Source organism: Diceros bicornis, chromosome 14 (assembly GCF_020826845.1).
Source record: "Diceros bicornis minor isolate mBicDic1 chromosome 14, mDicBic1.mat.cur, whole genome shotgun sequence".
Lineage (NCBI taxonomy): Eukaryota > Metazoa > Chordata > Mammalia > Perissodactyla > Rhinocerotidae > Diceros > Diceros bicornis.
The window spans coordinates 10,722,674-10,744,649 of NC_080753.1; the positions used below are offsets into that span (position 1 = coordinate 10,722,674).

General features: G+C 38.4%; 1 protein-coding gene across 19 annotated transcripts in view; it reads left to right on the forward strand.

Moving 5' to 3' along the window:
- Positions 1-21,976, forward strand: part of DST (dystonin) — a 441,352-nt gene that overhangs the window by 294,728 nt on the left and 124,648 nt on the right. For 11 of the 19 annotated variants that reach the window (XM_058554118.1, XM_058554104.1, XM_058554107.1 and 8 more), the window contains 9 exons: positions 8,220-8,348; positions 10,612-10,700; positions 11,718-11,853; positions 12,947-18,454; positions 18,585-18,734; positions 18,879-19,094; positions 19,281-19,430; positions 20,302-20,535; positions 21,658-21,810. In XM_058554118.1, the coding sequence (XP_058410101.1) occupies positions 8,220-8,348; positions 10,612-10,700; positions 11,718-11,853; positions 12,947-18,454; positions 18,585-18,734; positions 18,879-19,094; positions 19,281-19,430; positions 20,302-20,535; positions 21,658-21,810 (6,765 nt within the window). Of the gene's footprint in view, positions 1-1,957; positions 4,691-5,249; positions 7,971-8,219; positions 8,349-10,611; positions 10,701-11,717; positions 11,854-12,946; positions 18,455-18,584; positions 18,735-18,878; positions 19,095-19,280; positions 19,431-20,301; positions 20,536-21,657; positions 21,811-21,976 lie in introns of those variants that run through there. The other 8 variants (XM_058554112.1, XM_058554114.1, XM_058554115.1 and 5 more) reach the window with 2 other exon arrangements.

Sequence of the window (21,976 nt, forward strand, 5' to 3'; positions counted from 1 at the left end):
CTCTAAATAACACTGAGCGTTCAACAATAAACATTTTTTTCTGAGAGAATTTTCATTTTTTTTAAACCTCAGAACATGGCCAAGGGAAAAAAAGGACTCAAAGCTTCTCAGCAACAGCTCAGTTTTAAAGGAGGTTTGATAAAGAATTGAGAAACACCCTTTTAGAAATCATCTGCTGAAAAGGCATTGAAAACTTAGTGGTTGAAGCAGATAAAATGCTTCAGTGTCACTAAGAGTTGACCCTGATAAGAAGATAAGTAGAGTACTAAGTATTGCAGCCTGTGATGAGATTTGTTTTTATATGAATTCTTATTAAAAATCATATTTGTTAGCAAAGGAAACAACTGAAGTTCTTGTCAAAATTATTGGGGATCAAGGGGCTGGCCCGGTGGCGCAGCAGTTAAGTGTGCGTGCTCCGCTCTGGCGGCCCGGGGTTCGCAGGTTTGCAGGTTTGGATCCCAGGTGGGTGCCGACACACCGCTTGTCAAGCCATGCTGTGGTGGCGTCCCGTATAAAATAGAGGAAGATGGACTGGATGTTAGTCCAGGGCCAGTCTTCCTCAGCAACAAGAAGAGGATTGGCATGGATGTTAGCTCGGGGCTGATCTTCCTCACAAAAAAAAAAAAAAAAATTATTGGGGATCAAGGAATTAGGGGAAGCAAAATAAGATGTATGGTCTATAACATAAATTCTTGAGATTTCCCAAAGCTTCTCAATGAAAAAAAAAAAAAACCTGCTATGTGGAATAATTTCTCTACTTCTGTTTAAATTATTTCTAATTATGATGATTTTGAGTTGATGATATGAAACTAACAACCTTATGGTATTAAGAAAGAGAAATTAAAGTATAAGTACAAATTATAGCCTGATCATGTAGTTCTGTAGTCAACACAAAGTATACCCCTCCCAGCTGAGACTGATTCTATTTTCAGTCAAGTAACAAAATTTTCTATTCTATGCATTGGAGCTGAATCCCTAAGTTTATTTTTAAAAGCAATTATATTTAACAAATATCTTTATATTTATGGAGTATCTGAAGGTACTTGTCCATGTGGATTCATATGAGGCATGTCATTAACAACAACAAATCTGTGAGTATATGAAGCACATCTTTTCTAAAGACACCAGGGACTAAAGCAGCCTTTGCATTAGCAACTCTGATTATTATAATTGTCATAATATGGCAAATACAAATAGGTAAGGAATTTGACATTGGAAATGACAAATTTTTATAAAATTTTCCACCTTCCTCATCTTAAGTATTATCTCCTGATTTGGCTCTCTGTTCCCAAGTTCTGTCTTGTTTCTTTAATCATAAAACGGGGATGTAAACATCATTTTTAATTTCCAGTGGGCTAGATATTGAAAACTAGATTCTTGAATGTCATTCGGTTCCTGTACGTTCTTCTTAGCTTGTAGGACTGAGGTGTGTGCGAGAGCAAGAGGAGCACTGTGAGCTCCGTCTCTCACCTGCTGTGTGAGTTTTCAAAATTACTTAACCTCCCTGTACCTCACTTTCCCCATCTGTAAAAGGTTGGGGTCATGACCTCACTTTCCTCATCTGTAAAAGATTGGGGTCATGACCTCACTTTCCTCATCTGTAAAAGGTTGGGGTCATGACCTCACTTTCCTCATCTGTAAAAGCTTGGGGTGATGCGCTATGTTTTATAAGGTTCTTTTTTGCTATAAAATCTTAAGCTAGCTAATTTGTAGAACAAAATTATTCCTGAGAGACAAAAAAAGGTTCTTTGGTTTAGAAAACCTGACCTGAAGGGTTTTTGTCTTCTCAACTCTCGCTGACTGTCTGAAGCTTCCTCTCTGGAGAAGGTGGTGGTGGTGGTGGTGGTTCTGCGTTTGGTTGCACTTGTTTTTGTGAGTACTTTTATGAGCATTGCTTCAGATTTTTTAAGATAAATTTGAATAGAACAGGTTTGATGCTTTTACACGTCTCTCGTAGATTAAAAGGTGTAAGGAGACTTCTGAACGAGGGGCATATTCCGATCTGCTTCAGCGTCAGAAGGCAACCATGATTGAGAATAGCAAACTGACAGGAAAGATAAGTGAATTGGAGAAAATGGTAGCTGAACTAAAGAAACAAAAGTCCCGGGTCGAGGAAGAACTTCCAAAGGTCAAGGAGGCCGCAGAAAATGAATTGAGAAAGCAGCAGAGGAACGTTGAAGACATTGCTCTGCAGAAAATCAGGGCAGAGAGTGAAGCCAAGAAGTACCGCTGGGAACTGGAGACCATCGTGAGGGAGAAGGAAGCCGCGGAACGCGAGCTGGAGCGGGTGAGGCAGCTCACGGCCGAGGCTGAGGCCAAGAGGGCAGCAGTGGAGGAAAACCTCCTGAATTTCCGCAACCAGCTGGAGGAGAACACCTTTACCAGAAGAACCCTGGAAGATCACCTTAAAAGAAAAGATTCAAGTCTCAATGACTTGGAGCAGCAAAAAAATAAGTTAATGGAAGAATTAAGAAGAAAGAGAGACAATGAGGAAGAACTGTTGAAGATGGTAAAGCAGATGGAAAAAGACCTAACATTCCAAAAACAGATAGCCGAGAAACAGTTGAAAGAAAAGCAGAAAATTGAACTGGAAGCAAGAAGAAAAATAAGTGAAATTCAGTATTCGTGTAGAGAAAATACGTTGCCAACAGGTGCGACCTCCCAGGCAACAGCATGCGGAATGGCAGGTCTTCAGAAAGAGCAGGACAGACAGAGAGCAGAGGAACTCAGACAGCAGGTAGACGAGCTGACACTCGCCAACAGACAGGCTGAAAAAGACATGCGAGAGCTGAAGTATGAACTGAACGCCCTTCAGCTGGAGAAAACTTCATCTGAGGAGAAGGCTCGTTTGCTAAAGGAAAAACTGGATGAAACAAATGACACACTGAAGTGCCTTAAGTTAGAGTTGGAAAGGAAGGATCAGGTAGAGGAAGGGTACTCTCAACAGCTCCAGGAACTGGGGAGGCAGTTGAACCAAACCACAGACAAAGCTGAAGAAGTCATGCAAGAAGCTAATGACCTGAAGAAAATAAAGCACAATTATGAGGTAGAATTAGAATCTCTTCAGCAGGAGAAAGGGAAACTGCAAAGAGAAGTAGACAGGATCACTAGGACCCAGGCAATCACTGAGAGGAATATCCAGCATTTAAATTCACAAGTTAATTCTTTTCAGGACGAGAAGGAATTCTCTAAGGAAAGAATACGATCCTGCCAGAGAAAATCAGATCATCTAAAAGAACAGTTTGAGAAAAGCCATGCTCAGTTGCTTCAGAATATTAAAGCTGAAAAAGAAAATAATGATAGAATCCAAAAGCTTAAAGAAGAATTGGAGAAGAGTAATGAGTGTGCAGAAATGCTAAAACAAAAGGTAGATCAGCTTACCAGGCAGAATAATGAAACCAAATTAATGATGCAGAGAATTCAGACAGAATCGGCAAATGTGGTTTTAGAGAAACAAGCTATCCAGCAAAGATGTGAGGCTCTGAAAATTCAGGCAGATGGTTTTAAAGATCAGCTACGCAACACAAATGAACACTTGCACAAACAGACAAAATCAGAACAGGACTTCCACAGGAAAATTAAATGCCTAGAAGAAGACCTGGCGAAGAGTCAAAATTTAGTCAGTGAATTTAAGCACAAGTGTGACCAGCAGAACATTATCATCCAGAATACTGAGAAAGAGGTTAGAAATCTGAATGCTGAGCTGAATGCTTCCAAAGAGGAAAAGCGGCTGGGAGAGCAGAAGGTCCAGCTACAGCAGGCTCAGGTGCAGGAGTTAAATAACAGGTTGAAAAAGGTACAAGACGAACTGCACTTAAAGACCATAGAGGAGCAGGTGACCCACAGAAAGATGGTTCTGTTTCAAGAAGAGTCTGATAAATTCAAACGTTCGGCAGAGGAGTTTCGGAAAAAGATGGAAAGATTAATGGACTCCAAAGTTATCACCGAAAATGACATTTCAGGCATCAAGCTTGACTTTGTGTCTCTTCAGCAAGAAAACTGCAGAGCTCAAGAGAATGCCAAGCTCTGTGAAACGAGAATTAGAGAACTTGAAAGACAGCTTCAGCAGTATCGTGAGCAAATGCAGCCAGGGCAGGACGTGGAAGCAAATCATTACCAAAAGTGTCGGAAACTTGAAGATGAGCTGGTGGCCCAGAAACGTGAAGTTGAACACCTGAAGCAGAAAATGGATCAACAGATAAAGGAACAGGAACATCAGTTGGTGTTGCTCCAGTGTGAAATCCAGAAAAAGAACCCAGCCAAAGACTGTACCTTGAAACCAGATTTTGAGGTGGCAGTGAAGGAGCATCAACACTCTGGAGACCTCTCCTCTAGGAACACAGGACAGCTTCACCCTACGGCCAGATCTCCTCTGCCGAGATGGACTCAGGAACCACAGCCATCGGAAGAAAAGTGGCAACATCGAGTTGTCGAACAAAAACCAAAGGAAGTCCAGTTCTGGCCCTCAGGGGCTCCACTTGAGAGAGAGCAAAGCCAGCAGTGTTACTCAGAGTATTTTTCTCAAACAAGCACCCAATTACAGATAACTTTTGATGAGACAAACCCTATTACAAGACTATCAGAAATAGAGAAGATAAGAGATCAAGCTTTGCACAATTCCAGACCACCTGTTAGGTATCAAGATGACACATGTGAAATGGACCTGGTGAAGCTTTTGGCACCCTTAGAGGTATACTCTGGATTCTGAGATCTTATCAGCTACCTAGTGTCAAGCTTCCTCTCTCGTTTCTTTTCTCTGCTAGACTAAATTTTTTTAACAGTGTTGGATGTAATTGTCTCTTAGTTCTGACAGAAAATAATGCTATAATATTCTGGTGATTTACTTTGAATCTTTACTACAAATTACCGTTCTTTAATTTTTAGGTGTTTGAGATTAAACACATGGATGTAGTGGTTATACTGTTATATCTATGGGATTATATTATGAAAAATGTCACCATAAAAAAAGCTAGAAAAACCGAGCAGTCAACTTTAATTTCTAACATGTTCTGTGGACAAATTTCATCTCAGTCTTTTTTAAACATACCATTTTAATACCTTAATTCTCATCTAAGGTAAATTTCAGACTCTCAAAATAATATTTCTTGTTCTTGAACCCTCTTTGGTTTGAAATTTTTCTTCTCTTATCTCATCTTTGTTATTCTAGGAATTATATTTGGATTAAGAATGGGTGAAATGACATAATGTTCTTTAGATGACTTTTAACGTCTTATAAATTCCTATTACAGATAGCTAAGAACAAGCAGTATGATATGCATACAGAAGTCACGACATTAAAACAAGAAAAGAACCCAGTCCCCAATGCTGAAGAATGGATGCTTGAAGGGTGCAGAGCATCCAGTGGACTCAAGAGAGATTTTCTTAAAAAAGGCTTAGAACCAGAGACCTTCCAGAACTTTGATGGCGATCATGCATGTTCAGTTAGGGATGATGAATTTAAATTCCAAGGGCTCCGGCACACCGTGACTGCCAGGCAGTTGGCTGAAGCTAAGCTTCTGGATATGAAAACAATTGAGCAGCTGCGACTTGGTCTTAAGACTGTTGAAGAAGTTCAGAAAGCTCTTAGCAAGTTTTTGACGAAAGCCACCTCAATTGCAGGGCTTTACCTAGAATCCACGAAAGAAAAGGTTTCATTTGCCTCAGCAGCCAAGAAAATCATAATAGACAAAATGATGGCTTTAGCATTGTTAGAGGCTCAAGCTGCAACAGGTTTTATAATTGATCCCATTTCAGGTCAGACATATTCTGTTGAAGATGCAGTCCTTAAAGGAGTTATTGACCCCAAATTCAAAGTTAGACTCCTTGAGGCAGAGAAGGCAGCCCTGGGATATTCATATTCTTCTAAGACATTGTCAGTGTTTCAAGCTATGGAAAATAGAATGCTTGACAGACAAAAAGGTAAACATATCTTGGAGGCCCAGATCGCCAGTGGGGGCGTCATTGACCCTGTGAGGGGCATTCGAGTTCCTCCAGAAATTGCTCTGCAGCAAGGGTTGTTAAATAATGCCATCCTACAATTTTTACACGAGCCATCCAGCAACACAAGAGTTTTTCCTAATCCCAATAACAAGCAAGCTCTGTATTACTCAGAATTACTGCGAATGTGTGTATTTGATGTAGATTGCCAGTGCTTTCTGTTTCCATTTGGGGAGAGGAACATTTCCAATCTCAATGTAGCAAAAACTCATAGGATTTCTGTAGTAGACGTTAAGACAGGAGCAGAGCTGACTGCGTATGAGGCTTTCCAGAGAAACCTAATCGAAAAGAGTACATATCTTGAGCTTTCAGGGCAGCAATATCAGTGGAAGGAAGCCACATTTTTTGAATCCTTTGGGCATCCTTCTCATATGCTGACTGATACTATAACAGGATTACAGTTCAATCTTAGTGAGGCTATAGAGCAGGGAACAGTTGACAGAGCCGTGGTCAAAAAGTATCAGGAACGCCTCATCACCCTTACAGAACTTGCCGATTCCTTGCTGAGCCGGTTAGTTCCCAAGAAGGATTTGCATAGTCCTATTGCAGGGTATTGGCTGACTACTAGTGGGGAAAGGATCTCTGTCCTCAAGGCCTCCCGTAGAAATTTGGTTGATCGGATTACTGCCCTCAGATGCCTTGAAGCCCAAGTCAGTACAGGGGGCATAATTGATCCTCTTACTGGCAAAAAGTACCGGGTGGCGGAAGCTTTGCGTAGAGGCCTGGTTGATGAGGGGTTTGCCCAGCAGCTGCGACAGTGTGAACTGGTGATCACAGGGATTGGCCATCCCATCACTAACAAAATGATGTCAGTGGTGGAAGCTGTGAATGCAAATATCATCAGTAAGGAAATGGGAATCCGATGTTTGGAATTTCAGTACTTGACAGGGGGCTTGATCGAGCCACAGGTTCAGTCCCGGTTGTCAATAGAAGAGGCTCTCCAAGTCGGTATTATAGATGTCTTCATTGCTACCAAACTCAAAGATCAGAAGTCGTATGTCAGAAATATAATATGTCCCCAAACAAAAAGAAAGTTGACATATAAAGAAGCCTTAGAAAAAGCTGATTTCGATTTCCACACAGGGCTTAAACTCTTAGAAGTATCTGAACCCTTGATGACAGGAATTTCTAGCCTCTACTATTCTTCATAATAGGACGTGTTTAAATAACTTTGCATGGGGGTGATGCTGTCTGGTTCATGCGATCTATCCAGAGCGTGATGGTATCAGTTAATTAGACAGCCTAGTAATTGTGTCACATACTTGAATCACTACCTATTTCTTGAGGGCTAGAAATGGCTGACTGCTCAGAACAGAGAATAGTTCTTAAATTGAAAATAGCAGAAGATTTACTGCTGCTAATAATGGTTCCATTCAGCTTTGAGATTCTCTTTTTGAATCTTGCCCACACTAAAATAAAAGTATTTTACCTCGAATATGGGATAAGTTGGATGAACTCCAGTAAGTTTACAGCATCCTCTCTTCAGAATTCTTCATCACTGAATAGATCCATCCTGATGTTAGGGTTCTTGTGTATTAAATGATCCAGTGCACTCACTGAAAGAGCTTCAGAAAGCACCAGGGAATCAAAGAGAAAGGTGTAAAATTCGTTCCCACATCCATGAGGCTATAGTGTTTCAGATCACCTTGAAAAGTGAAAAACTTTTTCGTTTTTCTGTATGTGCTAACCTTCTTTACATATTAAATGTTTACCACAGTCTCTCATTTCTAGTTAAGACTTTGTAATTAAAAGTAGCATTATGAATACATTGTATGTTGGAGGAGGGGGAAAGATTTTTCTTCATTCTGTGTATTTTTCATATGTGTGTAGACATTCTATATTCTTTCAGCTTTCCGTTGTTTAATACTTTTCTGTCAAGACGATTGTGATTGTATTGCTAATGCAAAGGCAGCACTACAAAGATCTTCTAGTGCTTCATGAATAAAGTTGAATTTTTTTATTTGTCACATTGATTGACCAGCTGGGAGGTCAGACTGATCATTAAAGAGTGCTTGTCACAGCTTCCTTTGCTACCATAAACATTTTGAAAGTACATCTGCTATGTGACATGATGAACATGGTTAAGTGAATGAATAAAATATCTCAGTAACCTGTGTGTGATGTAAAAATATTTCTACATTCTTGTTTTCTATGAAGAAGTCGGTTAAACAGCTCAGTCATTTACTGGAATATATCTTTTTTTTACCACTCCCACCTGTCAGAAGTCACTGGAAGAAGAAAAGAAAGAGCATGTTGAAAAAGCCAAAGAATTACAGAAATGGGTATCAAATATCAGCAAGACATTGAGAGATGGTGAGAAGGCTGGAAAGTCTACCTTCTCTAAGCAAAAGGTATTCATCGAGGTCCTGGTTTCATCATCATAGTAGTGGGTAGAATTTACTGAGTTGATACAGTCCACCTAAAAATATTTCAATTCTGTATCTTAATTTTTCCCACTTTTATAAGCAATTATAATGAGGATCAGAGAGGTTAAGTAACTTCCCCAAGGAATCCCAGTATGTGGCAGAAGAAGGGGTCTCTGCTTCCAGAGCTTGAACTATGTATATATATTAGTCTTACTGTTAGTAAACTAATAAGTTGTGCTGCTTTTCCTAATAGTTGGATCTGCTTCTTGATTATGATGATGAGAATTCCTGAAGAGCAGAGTCGTCCTGTTTTGTGCCCAGAGTAGATCCATATGCTCCATATCATAAAGATATGCAGTCTCATTCTTACGGATACAAACAAAAAGTTTCAAGAACAAAAAAACTACCAACTAGGATATTAATATTTTTGAGGATTGAATTTAGTTGTGCTTTTCTGGATCTTTTCTGTTTTTTACAAAGTGCTCTCCAGTCAATCACCAGAAATTCCAGATCCTTTCCCTTACCTAAATGAATTCTTTAGTTCTGTGGGCTGTCTTCTGTATTCCATCTCCTTGGCGATAGTCAGGTAGCTGCAGCTCGCAGGATGATAGGGCTCCATGGTGTCTGTTGGACTGCCCTGCTTGAAGCTCTTAGGGCATTAGTAGTTAAGGTGTCAATTCCAGTATTGCTGCCGCTGGTGATAGCACTGGAATTGCTCCTGTATTTTTAAAAATAGATTTCCGCTAAGTTAAGCAGCATTTTTCTCGAATACTTTTCTTTCATTGCCCTCCTGCAGAGCCCTGCCTGACTTTGGAGATTATAGGGGCTATCATTACCTTCCCTTTTAGTTCTGCATTGGTATTCACTCGCCATCCGTTGAAATAGACATTGTTGACTTAATTAAAAAGGGGAAATCTTCAGTGTCTTGTCTAATTTTGCCTATGATAGGAGGCAGATGTGCCTTATCTGGGGTTCCCCCTTGGAGAAGGTTACAGACCTAATTATTATTGAATTCAAATAAAGCCATGTTAACTCATAGTCTTGTGTACTATATTTCATATTGTGTGGTAGAAATAAGACACTGGAAAGCAATTAACGTTTGGTGTTTTAAACCCAAAACCTTCAAAGTAATTTTATGCAAATCTTTAGTTTAAAATTTTTTCTTGTTTTTTCCCCCTGTCAAATAGGAAAAAGAACTAACACAGGGGCATAAACCTTAGCAAGGATTTCTTGGGAGAACAAGTTTCCTCTGGGAAACGTGGATTATAAACCCTTGGTATTTTCTCATTCTGTAGTTTTAAATTCTCCAAAATTTCACTAGATCAGTTTTAGACTGAGTAGACATAAAAGTAGATACTTTTTAGTGCAGATCGTAGCCTATATTATAAATCTCTAGTAATAATTGATGGTCTCTCTGCTAAAGGAAAATTAAGGTAATTTGATGGGAGTAATAAATGTCTTTCAAAAAATCAATATGGCCTCATGATTACCTATAACCATGAAAAATAGACTTTAAATTGACTCTGAATTGAATAGATTGGGGGAAAATATATCTTCATCAATTCCTCTCATTTCTGCTCTTTTAAAAGAACGGCAATTAATTTCTGATACTAGGTATTCAGAAAAAATATACTGAGGAATTAGGAGAAAGTGTTGCAACCTCTTGCTTTTCCTCAAACAGATCAGTTTTATTCCTCTTACCATCACAGGTGACTTTTGCAAGTGAAAGTCAGCAATAGAAATTGCTTAGTCTTGATCTTCAGACTTACAGATTAATACTTCCACCAAAATTTTTCCGAAAGGAGCATTGTGTCCAGGAGCTCGGGGGAAGGAAGGTACTTGTTTGGAGTGGTGTTCCACGTTCACGGATCTTTAAGCACTGCGATGTTCAAGGACGACATTGGGCCAGTGCTAAACCTCTGGCCATCTGGGATGTTAAGGCAGCCTTTATTCGCGGTTGGGTTGGAACAAATGCAAGAACCATATAATGCTGTATTATTATTTCCTAGTGAAAATAATGGCAGTATGATTAGAGAGAGGGGCTTTCCTTAATCACGCATTCTAAATAAAGTGCTCTTTTTATGCAGGCCTATATGCTGGTAATAACTGATGGGTTATTGCCTTGGGTCACCCAGAAAATAGACCCATCATCTGGGTCTTGGTGAAAACTTAGTTTTTTAAAAATTACTGTTGTCTAGTCTTTGTGAGGGGAGAATTTGAATTTGAATGTATTTTCTTTACCTTGCAGATTTCCAGTGAAGAAATCTCAGCCAAGAAGGAACAATTATCTGAAGCCCTTCAAACCATGCAGCTATTTTTGGCTAAACATGGAGACAAGTATGCTGGTTTTCATTAGCTCTTTTATTGAAAGTAGGAAAGTAGTCTTAAAAATGTTCAGCAAGCTAGAAGGTGGTAAATTTTTATTGAGATTTTAAAAAATGGAACTCAATTGCAAATTTACTTAGTATAACATAATTACTTAATATAAGATTATAAATTTACTTAATTTTACTTAATTTACTTAACATAAGATTATAAATTTAGCAACTTAATTAATTGTCACTTTTAGTCTTTACCAAAACCCTATAATGTACTTATTATCCCCGTATATTACTGATGAGAAAACAGACGCAGGGAGGTTAAGGATCAATAGCTAGTGAGTTGTAGAGACTCCAAGCCAAGTCTTCATTCTAAGTGGCACTCTCTGAGACTTACCTTTTGGAAAAGGTGTGTCAATATGTTCTTCATTTTCTTAGCTGAGACCTGCGGCAACCTGATTTCTCATATTTTGGTCCTACTTTTTGCAACAAGGCACTTCATATATTTTAGCTAATGACTCAGGCAGTAAAGGAATCTACCCTTTTCTTAAACCCTGTTTGACTGTACTCTTTAGGATTATTCCAAAGTGATTTTGTTTTGTACTTTAGAGAATCAGGTTAATTGCCTTGTAAATTTCTTGTTTGTTCATCCTTCGGCTTAGACAAGTTTCATCTTAAGTAATGGCACCTTGCTGTCCCTTCTCCATGTTGGGACTAACAATGGGATCTTTCCCTCTATCAGATAACAGCAGTTGTTATTTTAGAAGTTTGTACATGCTAGAAAGGTGCTGATATATTAGTTTACACCCTTCAGTACCTTTTTCAGGTGAGAGAAGGATTCCTGGATGTTTTAGGGCCATCCTTAATTTTCATATACAGCCCTTCTAAGACCTGAGCAATCTGTGTGTGACGTTATATTTTATAATCATGGGCTTATTTAGAAGAGTATTCTACTTTACGAAGTCATTGAGCCTAATATGTCGTCTTTATCACTTGAAGACTTGCATTCCTCTTCTCATACTTTCTGGTTTTTTAGAATGACAGATGAAGAAAGAAATGAATTGGAAAAACAAATGAAAACTCTTCAAGAAAGTTATAATTTATTGTCTAGCGAATCTCTGAAACAACTACAAGAATCACAAACCTTAGGAGATGTAAAGGTAGAGGAGAAGGTAATACTGTTTATTTAAACCATGGAACGGTTTCAAGATTATTAGTTTTATTGCATGATTGTAGATATATATGTCAATAATAAAGAAATAACCTTGAATTGTGTACATGGAAAAAACATGGATGGAGTTTATTTACATATTTGGAGATTTCAGTGTTATTAAATGCAATCTTACACTTGCTGTCATCAGTTTCTGTGACATCTTAATCTCTGCCTTGCATGGTAAAAGAAAAGAATCATTCATTTTTCTAACTCTTCTCTTTAAAAGCCATTCTTCTGCTGTATTAGGTACTTTACTATATAATGACTATGATGTTATAAAATAGCCTGCAGGTCATCTCTCAAGGTGACATTGGAGTGTTATGGGATTTGTTTGATTTTCAGAGATATCCATGAGATTTATTTGAGTAATACTAGGCCATATGCTATAGCGAGGATGCCCTAGTATCTTCTTAAAATATAACAGGAATCACTTAAAATTTGGCCTTTCCTTAAACTTTTAAAACTTGACAATACTTATTCATAATATTTAACACAATAGTCAGTATTCAAAGAGTTATCTTTATATTCAACTCCCTTACTCCCCGGAGTACTTTACACACAATTTGTCACATTTTGAGGGTATGTAACAATTTTCCTGGTTCGTTAGTTTTCAACTGTCTGTGAAGGAGTCTGTATGCTGTAAACATCAGTAGCATGGGGTCTGATACTCTCTTTCGTGTCAGTAGACTAATCTCATCCAATTTCAGAAAGCATGATTTGCCTTCTAGGTATGTGTTCTGTTTTCTCACTGTCATCATTTGCTCTGTGGTGTCCTCACTAACCTTGTTAATGTACACGATATTAAGTTTTCAGTTCACAGATGCATGTTGTTTTCAAAGCTTTTATCACATCCTGTGCTGTTGAATAGATCACTGACATAGATCACTTGTGCATTTGAGCTGCCTAACATTCACAGCCTTGCTGCACCTTGGTAAGTAGAGGATTTTTATGTTGAAGTATATTATTCATTTTAAAAAAAGCAAACTAAGTTTCATGAAACTCTGCCCACCCTTGCGTCAGACTGACCTGAGAATGTTATGTTTTCCTTTCAGCTGGATAAGGTGATTGCAGGCACCATTGATCAGACAACTGGAGAAATCCTTTCAGTCTTTCAGGCAGTTTTAAGAGGCCTCATTGACTATGACACAGGAATCAGGTTGCTCGAGACACAGCTAATGATTTCAGGTCTAATTGCACCAGAATTAAGAAAGTGCTTTGATCTCAAAGATGCCGAAAGTCATGGCCTTATTGATCAACAAGTTCTGTACCAACTCAGAGAACTAAATCAAGCAAAGGAGATTATTTCTGCTGTATCAGCTACCACAATTCCAGTGTTAGATGCTCTGGCTCAAGGCGTGATATCAGAGTCTATGGCCATCAGAGTTCTCGAGATACTGCTTTCCACAGGCTTTCTAGTTATTCCAGCCACAGGAGAACAATTGACCCTACAGAAGGCTTTCCAACAGAACTTGGTTTCCTCAGCGTTATTTTCTAAAGTCCTGGAAAAGCAAAATATGTGCAAAGATCTTATTGACCCCTGCACCTCTGAGAAGGTGTCTTTAATAGATATTATACAAAGAAGTATTTTACAGGAAAGCACTGGAATGCGGCTTCTACCTGTGAGACCACAAGAAGGAGGCAGAATAACATTAAAATGTGGAAGAAACATCAGCATTTTACGGGCAGCTCATGAAGGTCTCATAGACCGGGAAACCATGTTTAGGTTATTGGGTGCACAGCTTCTTTCTGGAGGTCTGATCAATTGCAACTCTGGTCAAAGAATGACCCTTGAAGAAGCTATGGCAGAAGGGGTGATTGACAGAGACACTGCCAACAGTATTCTCACGTACCAGGTTCAAACAGGTGGAATCATCCACTCAAACCCTGCTAAACGTTTAACGGTAGATGAAGCAGTCCAGTGTGATTTAATCACTTCCACCAGTGCTCTTTTGGTGCTAGAGGCTCAGCGAGGCTACGTTGGACTCATTTGGCCTCACTCTGGTGAAATATTTCCCACATCTTCTTCCTTGCAGCAAGATCTGATCACAAATGAATTGGCATACAAAATCCTAAATGGTAGGCAGAAAATAGCTGCTCTTTATATCCCAGAAACTTCTCAGGTCATTGGTTTGGATGTTGCTAAGCAGCTAGGAATTATAGATAATAACACAGCATCGATTTTAAAAAATATAATACTGCCTGATAAAATGCCAGATTTGGGAGATTTAGAAGCCTGTAAAAATGCTAGAAGATGGCTCTCTTTTTGTAAATTCCAGCCATCTACAGTCAGTGATTACAGACAAGAAGAGGATGTTTTTGATGGAGAAGAGCCAGTGACAACCCAGAGCTCAGAACAAACTAAAAAATTATTCCTGTCTTATTTGATGATAAATAGCTATATGGATGCAAACACAGGGCAAAGGCTTTTGCTGTATGATGGAGACTTGAACGAGGCTGTTGGTATGCTCCTGGAAGGCTGTAGTGCAGAACTGGATGAGGACACACCGATAGAAGAATGTCTTGATGTCTTAAGACTCCCTGGTCTATTTCTGAATAATGTTCGAAGTAAAGAAAAGGATGAAAGTTTAGCTTCGCCAAGTAGTTTTGATAAATATCATTGCAGAGAACCTGAACATAAAGAAATCCCTGAAAATAGAAAGCATGCCATAGATGAAGAGTTTAATGAAATGGGAAATAATGTTTTCAGTAGTGAATTTTACCACTCAGAAAACCTGGCAGATATAATAGCAACTGATCATAAAGTTACGAATTCATCCAGTATATGTGTTCCCAATTCTGTACCACATTTAATACAGCCTGGACTTGCAGAAGTTAGCATGCCTAGACAAGACTCTGGAAACATACTTAAAAACTGTGAAAATCAAAGTCAAGTTAAAACAAATGACCACACAGATGAATGTAGTCATTCTGAAAACATTCAAGACTTTGCAAGTGATTTGATAATGAATCCTATTGTGAAATCAAAAACTAGTAGAATCTGTGATTTGAATGAAACAGAGAATGAAGATAATATAAACAAGAATTCAACTCTCTTTGACTATTCCCCCAGGTTAAGTGCCTTGTTAAGTCATGATAAATTGAGGAACCACCAGGGAAATTTTAGTGAGGTACACACCGCAGAGAGCAATGGAAATAAATGTGAAGCCTCTGCATTGCCATTCAATGACCAAACCATGTCATCTGGTCAAAGAATGGGAGAAAAATTTCAAGACCAGTTTCTAGGAATTGCAGCTATTAATATCAGTTTACAGGGAGAACACTCTCGACAAAAATCTTTAAATATTGGTTATAGTGATCCTCCAGTACAATATCACTGTGATAAATATATTTCAGATACTTATGATGATGATGAAAAAATGCACGCTGCTTCTCAGCAGAAACCGGAAGACAAGCAAAATGAGTCCAAAATGGGAGAATACTCCTGTACCGTGCCTCCAAGGGGTGATACTGATAATGTCAGCGCATCTCCTATCTGTGGTACACCATTGCTTGAAGAAACTGTCAGTGCTGGAGACTATGAAACATCACTACTGGATGATCAGCAGACTGACACAGAAACAGACACTGATAGCGATGATGATTTTTACGATACTCCCTTGTTTGAAGATGATGACCATGATTCTCTTCTGCTTCTTGAAGGTGATGATTGTGATTGTCTGCAACCTGAGGACTATGACACACTGCAGGAGGAAGACGATGGGGCTGCTTCTCCTGGCGATGTTTTTTATGATGTTCCGAAAGAGAATGAAAATTCTATGGTGACCCAGGGGGGACTAGTTGATAGCTTAAGTGTGAGGGGAAAAGTACAGTCTGTTCAGGATTTTCACATAGGTATGGAGAAAGCTGAATTAGATTCTGGTAAAAGAACGCATTTAAATTCAGTTGGCTTATACAAAGTTAATGGACAATTGCTGGAAACTTTGTCGGAAAGGGAAAGCTCAAATAACCTTAAAGGCGAGCAGTCTGACTCATTGACTGATTATGAAATTGTAGGAAGGAAAGAGAGGTTCCGTGCTTCGTTAAAATTTGATGATACTGGCTGTTGGAGAGGGAGAAAAGAAGAGTATGTAACTGGACAAGAATTGAAATCTGATACTGACCGTTTAGATTCTATGCAAAATGAAGAAAGTTATGGGGATTCTATATGTGACAGTAATGATCAGGATGATGATGATGATGATGTTGATGGTGATGATGAAGAAGAAGGAGTAGGAGATGAGACAGAAAAGCCCATGCGCCAAGATGAGGCTGAAGATGTGGATATCCAGTTGTGTGCTACCACCATAAATGAAAAGGAAAACAGTCATGAAAATCAAACTGTTAAGAAAATGATTCTCCTGGATGAAAAGCACAATGACGTGTCTTTAGAAAAACAGCCAAGTGTAAATGTTTTACAGCTAGAATCAAGTAGTAAAAGTAGTTTAGTTACTGAAAGAAGCAACCTTCCAAAATATACAACTGAGGTTGTTGGAAAAAGCAAAGAAAACCTCTTGAATCATGAGATGGCCCTTCAGGATATATTGCTGCCTGTCATTAAAGACACTGAATCAGAAAACACCTTTGGCCCTGTAGGTATTTTACACAATACTGATATCAGTTCAACTGCTGAATTAGATAATGATCTAACGAACACAAAGGTCAAGTTGATTCAAGGGCTGGAATCTGCTGACTCTGTGAAAGGCAGAGATCAATATTTTGAGAATGTGACGCTTCCAGTCGACTCATCTTTTGATAAAATCATTTGTTCTGAGCATGATGTAATAGGAAAACCTGCTGAGGAAAGCCATTTGTCATCTATAGCCTCTGTAACTGACAAAGGTCATCAAGGAAGTGGAAGAGATCTAATGAAAAAGAGAGATGATAAAAACAATATACTAATAGAAGATGAAACATTAATTCAAAAAATGTGCCCAGGTAAAGGAGAAGTGCTTATAGAAGGTCTAGTAGAAGATAATAAATATCTCAAACTTTTGCCTAGTAAAAGTACGGGGGAGAGTCTTGATTTAATTAATAATCAGTTTCTGTTTCCACAAATCATGAAGAATGAAGAACATAATCAGAAAGGAAGCCTTGAAAAAGCAACCGTAACTCTTAAAGATGAACCAAAGAATCAACAAACGGTGGTTAGTGAAAGTCCCGTTCAGTTTGAGAATCTTGAAGAAATATTTGACTCATCAGTTTCCAAAGTGATCAGTGATGACATTACTTCAGACATTATATTGTCTGAAGGGAATAGAAGTATTGAGAAAGATTCATCCACTGATGGACCTGAGAAAGAGCTTGATCTGTTTACTTATTTAAAACATTGTGCTAAAAATATAAAAGCAAAAGATGTACTAAAACCACATGAAGATATTCCAAGCTGTCCTCTAATAGCTTCCCCTCCTGTGAAAGAACACTTGCAATTAGGAGTTAATAATGCAGAAGAGAAGGCAGCCCTTGCCCGAGAAGACTCACCTCTGAATGAGATGGTCCAACGTAATGATCTTTGTACTAAAGAAAGTGTCTCAGAAGGAGGAACAGAAATTCCTCAGTTCACACCAGAAAGAAATGAAAGCACACTTTCAATCTTACCTCTTAGAAATGTGGAAGACCTGGGGAAAAATATTGATTTTGTGCAGTCAGAACTTGGTACAAATGGAATAAGAAATGATAACTCCAGTAACACTTTGAGCACTGACTACTCATTGTTAGAAATTAACAGTAAGAAAGTAATTGAGCAACAACCACAAAAAGAAGACGGCTTGTCTCCAGGACTCCAAGAAAAGGAGGTTCAGATTCCTGAATTATCTCGGGTATATGTTGAGGATGTAAAAGATATCTTAAAAAGTAGTTTGAAAGAAGGTCATATGAATCCTCAGGAGGTTAAAGAACCTTCAGCCTGTGCAGACATTAAAATCTTAATGCACAACTTAATTAAAAGGGTTGCAACATCACAGTTGGTAAATGAAGCATCCGCTGTGCCCAGTGACTCTAAAATCTGCAACTTTTCTGGAGTTTCCCCCATGAATAACTCACCAGAACTAAAAGCAGAGAGTGGAAATGAGCCATTCTGTATTGCAAATCTTAAGTCTGAGCTTCTCCTCAATATACTTAAGCAAAATCAATATAGTCAAAAAATTACAGGAGCATTTGAATTGATGAAGGAATTAACTCAGATGGAGTGTGATCTAGAAAAAAGAGGTGTTACATCTAAAGTACTTCCACTGCAACTTGAAAATGCTTTCCATAAGCTGCTTGCTGATGGATATTCAGAGAAAGTAGAACAGGTTGGAGACTTGAATCAAAAATCATCTACTACTTCTGAGATGGTGGATGAACAGCCGCACATTCGCGAAGATCTTAAAAGCAAAGAAGGAAACCACTGTTCCCTTAATTTACAAAATATAAAAGAAATTGGACTAGAAAAGTCTACTGTGTGTGCATCAGCATTGCCAAGAGAGGAGAAGCTGGAGGAGCTGTGCTCTGATTTCCCAAACCATTTGGAATGTATTTCAGGGTCAAAAGAAGTGACTTCTGGAGATAGCTCAGTGGAACAGGTAAGCTGACTTACTGTACATTTTATGTGACAGTAGCTGCATGAACCATTGGGAATAATCCCATGCATTTTTTTTGCTTTAAAAACCTACATAAAGGGTATTGAATTAAAATGTCCAAATTTATGTTTAGTTTTCCAACGAGTTACAGCAGTGTTTACAGCACACGTCAAAAATGCACGAGTATTTGGCTTTGCTTCAGGATATGAAGCCCCCCTTAGACAACCAGGAGTCTCTGGATAACAATCTAGAAGCTTTGAAGAACCAGCTTAAACAGTTAGAGGTGAGAATTGTCCGCTGCCTGTTAAGGATGGTTGTAAGCTGGCATTAACTGGAAAAATAAGCAGAGCTCTTTACTTCTATGTTTTGAATATTGGTAATATTTGTGTTTCTCACTAAATAGATCTGAAATATGTATTTTTTGTAGACATTTGAATTGGGATTGGCTCCAATTGCTGTTATTTTAAGAAAAGACATGAAGTTGGCTGAAGAATTTTTAGAGTCTCTTCCCAGTAACTTCCCCAGAGGACATCTTGAGGAACTGAGTATAAGCCACCAAAGTTTGCAGACCGCCTTCTCTTCCCTCAGCAACGCGTCTTCAGAGAGAATGAAGCACGTCATGCTTGCCATTGACTGTGAAATGGTAGGCATCAGAATGTTTCACACTGAGTCAAATTTGAGTTTTGAAGAAAATTTGATTATTTGAAAATTTAGTCATCAGATGAAATACTTTATTTTCAGACTATTAAGCCCTTAAAACAGAATCATTATTTGTAGGAATTTGAAATTTGGAGACAGACAGAAATAAACACACAATTTTGTTTTCTAGTCTAAACTAGCAGTTTCCCATGAAGAGTTTCTGCATAAACTTAAGTCGTTCTCACATTGGATATCAGAGAAGAGCAAAGCTGTGAAGGATATGGAGATCGTGAATGTTCGAGATACTGAACATGTAAAGGAAAGTTTGGAGTTTCTCAAGGCAAGTATCAAAATAAATAAATACAACCAAGTACGTTTAAAAACCTGTGGATTTAATATGACAAATGTTTGGAACAAATATGACTTTACTAAAGATATAAGAGATTATTTCCTTTCTTTATCTCTATGAGATGTTTGTTCATAGTTGACACAACCGTAAAATAATCACACTGTTGGAGATGTCATTCTGATGCTGTCCCAGCTACCTTATCAAACTCTTCCTACCACTGACATGTTGAGATTTGTATTTGTGTATTTATTTATGTATTAGTCAAATCCATAATAGTATAAATTAGTCATATAAATACATCTAAGTAGTATTTATGTACTAGTCATTTTTGTCATGCCTTTTTTCCCCCCCAAGTTCTTAATTTGAACAGCATACCTCATGAATGGTGGTTAGGCTCTTGGCTTCGGAGTCAGAAAACTAAAATTCTGGCCCATTTAATTTATATTTCAAATTTCCCATGGTGTCATTTATGTGCTACCACAATTACATGGATACAACAACATTAGCAAGCAGTATTTTAATGTTAATGTTCCCCTTCAATGTGCTAAATGTACATAAGTTGGATCTTTACCTTTTGTCAGAGTTACATTTTAAGCGTGATGTGGCGGTCAAGGTTAAAATATTCTTAGAGGGGTTATCTTTTTATATAATATTAATTACAATAGTATTTAAATAATTTCATCATTACCATCTATTATTAGATGACAAATAGATTTTTGACTAAATGAATAACGAAAAAATGTCCATAAAACCTTGAGTCCCTGATATAAGAAGCATATTTTAAAAATACATATTATTGTTAAGTTGAACTTCGTGTTATGGCTTAACTCCCTGTTGGTAACTTGTACTGCTTTGTTCACAGAATGTGTTAAAAGACCTTGGACACACCAAAATGCAGCTGGAGACGACCGCCTTTGATGTGCAATTCTTCATATCTGAATATGCACAAGATCTGCCTCCCAACCAAAGCAAACAACTGCTGAGGCTCTTAAATACAACTCAGAAGTGTTTTCTTGATGTCCAGGACTCAGTAACCACCCAGGTGGAACATTTAGAGACTCAGTTACAGCTAGAACAGGATCTTGATGATCAGAAGGTGTGCCTTTCTTTGTGGAGTTGGAATTCTTTGTTTTTAGTTCTTCAGTGTGGAACTTGGAATGTAGATACCCAGGAATTATGGCACAATAGGAAAGGTTGGGCACAATAGGGTATAATGTAGAGATCCTACAATGTATAACAATATTGTTTTCCATAATAACACTGTAATCATTTTATTTAAATTTTCATGACTCCCTTAAGCTACTATTTTCAGACGAGAGTCTTGATTTTTTTTCTAGGAGTGGGAAGTATGGATGCATTCATAAATTTCAAGCGATAAATTGATGAACATATGGATAAGGAAGATTTAGGGTATCATTTTCCTCTAGGGGGCGGTATGGCACAGCAGTTGTGAGCAGAGGCTCTGGAGCCAGATTGCCTCATTGAGGGACCCAGGCCAAGTCACTTAAGCACAGTTTTCTCATTGGTAAATTGGAAATGGTCGCAATGCTCACCTGGTAGTATTCTGAGCATTGATAAAAGAGTGAATATAAAACACTCAGTACCTTGTCAAGGATGCGTTAGGCTCCTAGTAAACATGATCTAGGCCTGTGAGATGAAAAACTGTGTATATGTAATAGGAAAATGAAAGATGCAAGTAATTAGCAGTAATGAACAAAGAGATGGGAATGGAATTAGACAAAGTGATTAAGTAAAAATATCGCATGCAATGTTCCTTTTATTATTTCTTGAAGCACCTAGGCATTGTCTCTAGCATGATAACCTGTATACACATCTCAAATGTGTTAACAGACAAATCACGACTAACTTCTGTTTTGATATCCTTTTACAGAATTAACTGTGTGTGTCGCAGGTTTCAAGAGCTTGGGAAAATGGAATGCTTCTTCCTGTCGGTCAGAAGTTCCATCTCTTACACATGTGCATGGCCAGTATTCTCTTGGGCAGTTTCATCCAAACACGATCTGTTTCCTTATATACAGGACATGCTCTTCCTTTCTGTGTCACCTTGCTCAGTTTGTACCCCACTGCTATCATGTTTACAGCATACTTAGGAAAGCTTATTTAGGGAAAACTTGCGAAATGTGTTCTAATAAGGAGCTCTCGCAGTAGTGAGTTTATGACCGCCCGTGTAAGATGCTTTGTTTTCGCTCTGCTTTAGATTGTGGCTGAGCGCCAGCGGGAGTACAAAGAGAAACTCCAAGGGATATGTGATGTCCTCACCCAGACTGAAAACCGACTGATTGGGCACCAGGAGGCCTTCGTGATCGGAGACGGCACCGTGGAGTTACAGAAGTACCAGTCCAAGCAAGAGGTAGAATTCAGTTTTGCATCAGCAGGTCTATGTTGATGTTAAGTTCAGTTACTATTATTTGGAAAGCAGTCAGGATTATTGAAAAACAGCAATCATTTTAGCTTTCTGAGGCAAGGCATACCTACATGCCCAAGGCCTGAGCTTTAAACTTTATGCTAGGAGTTAC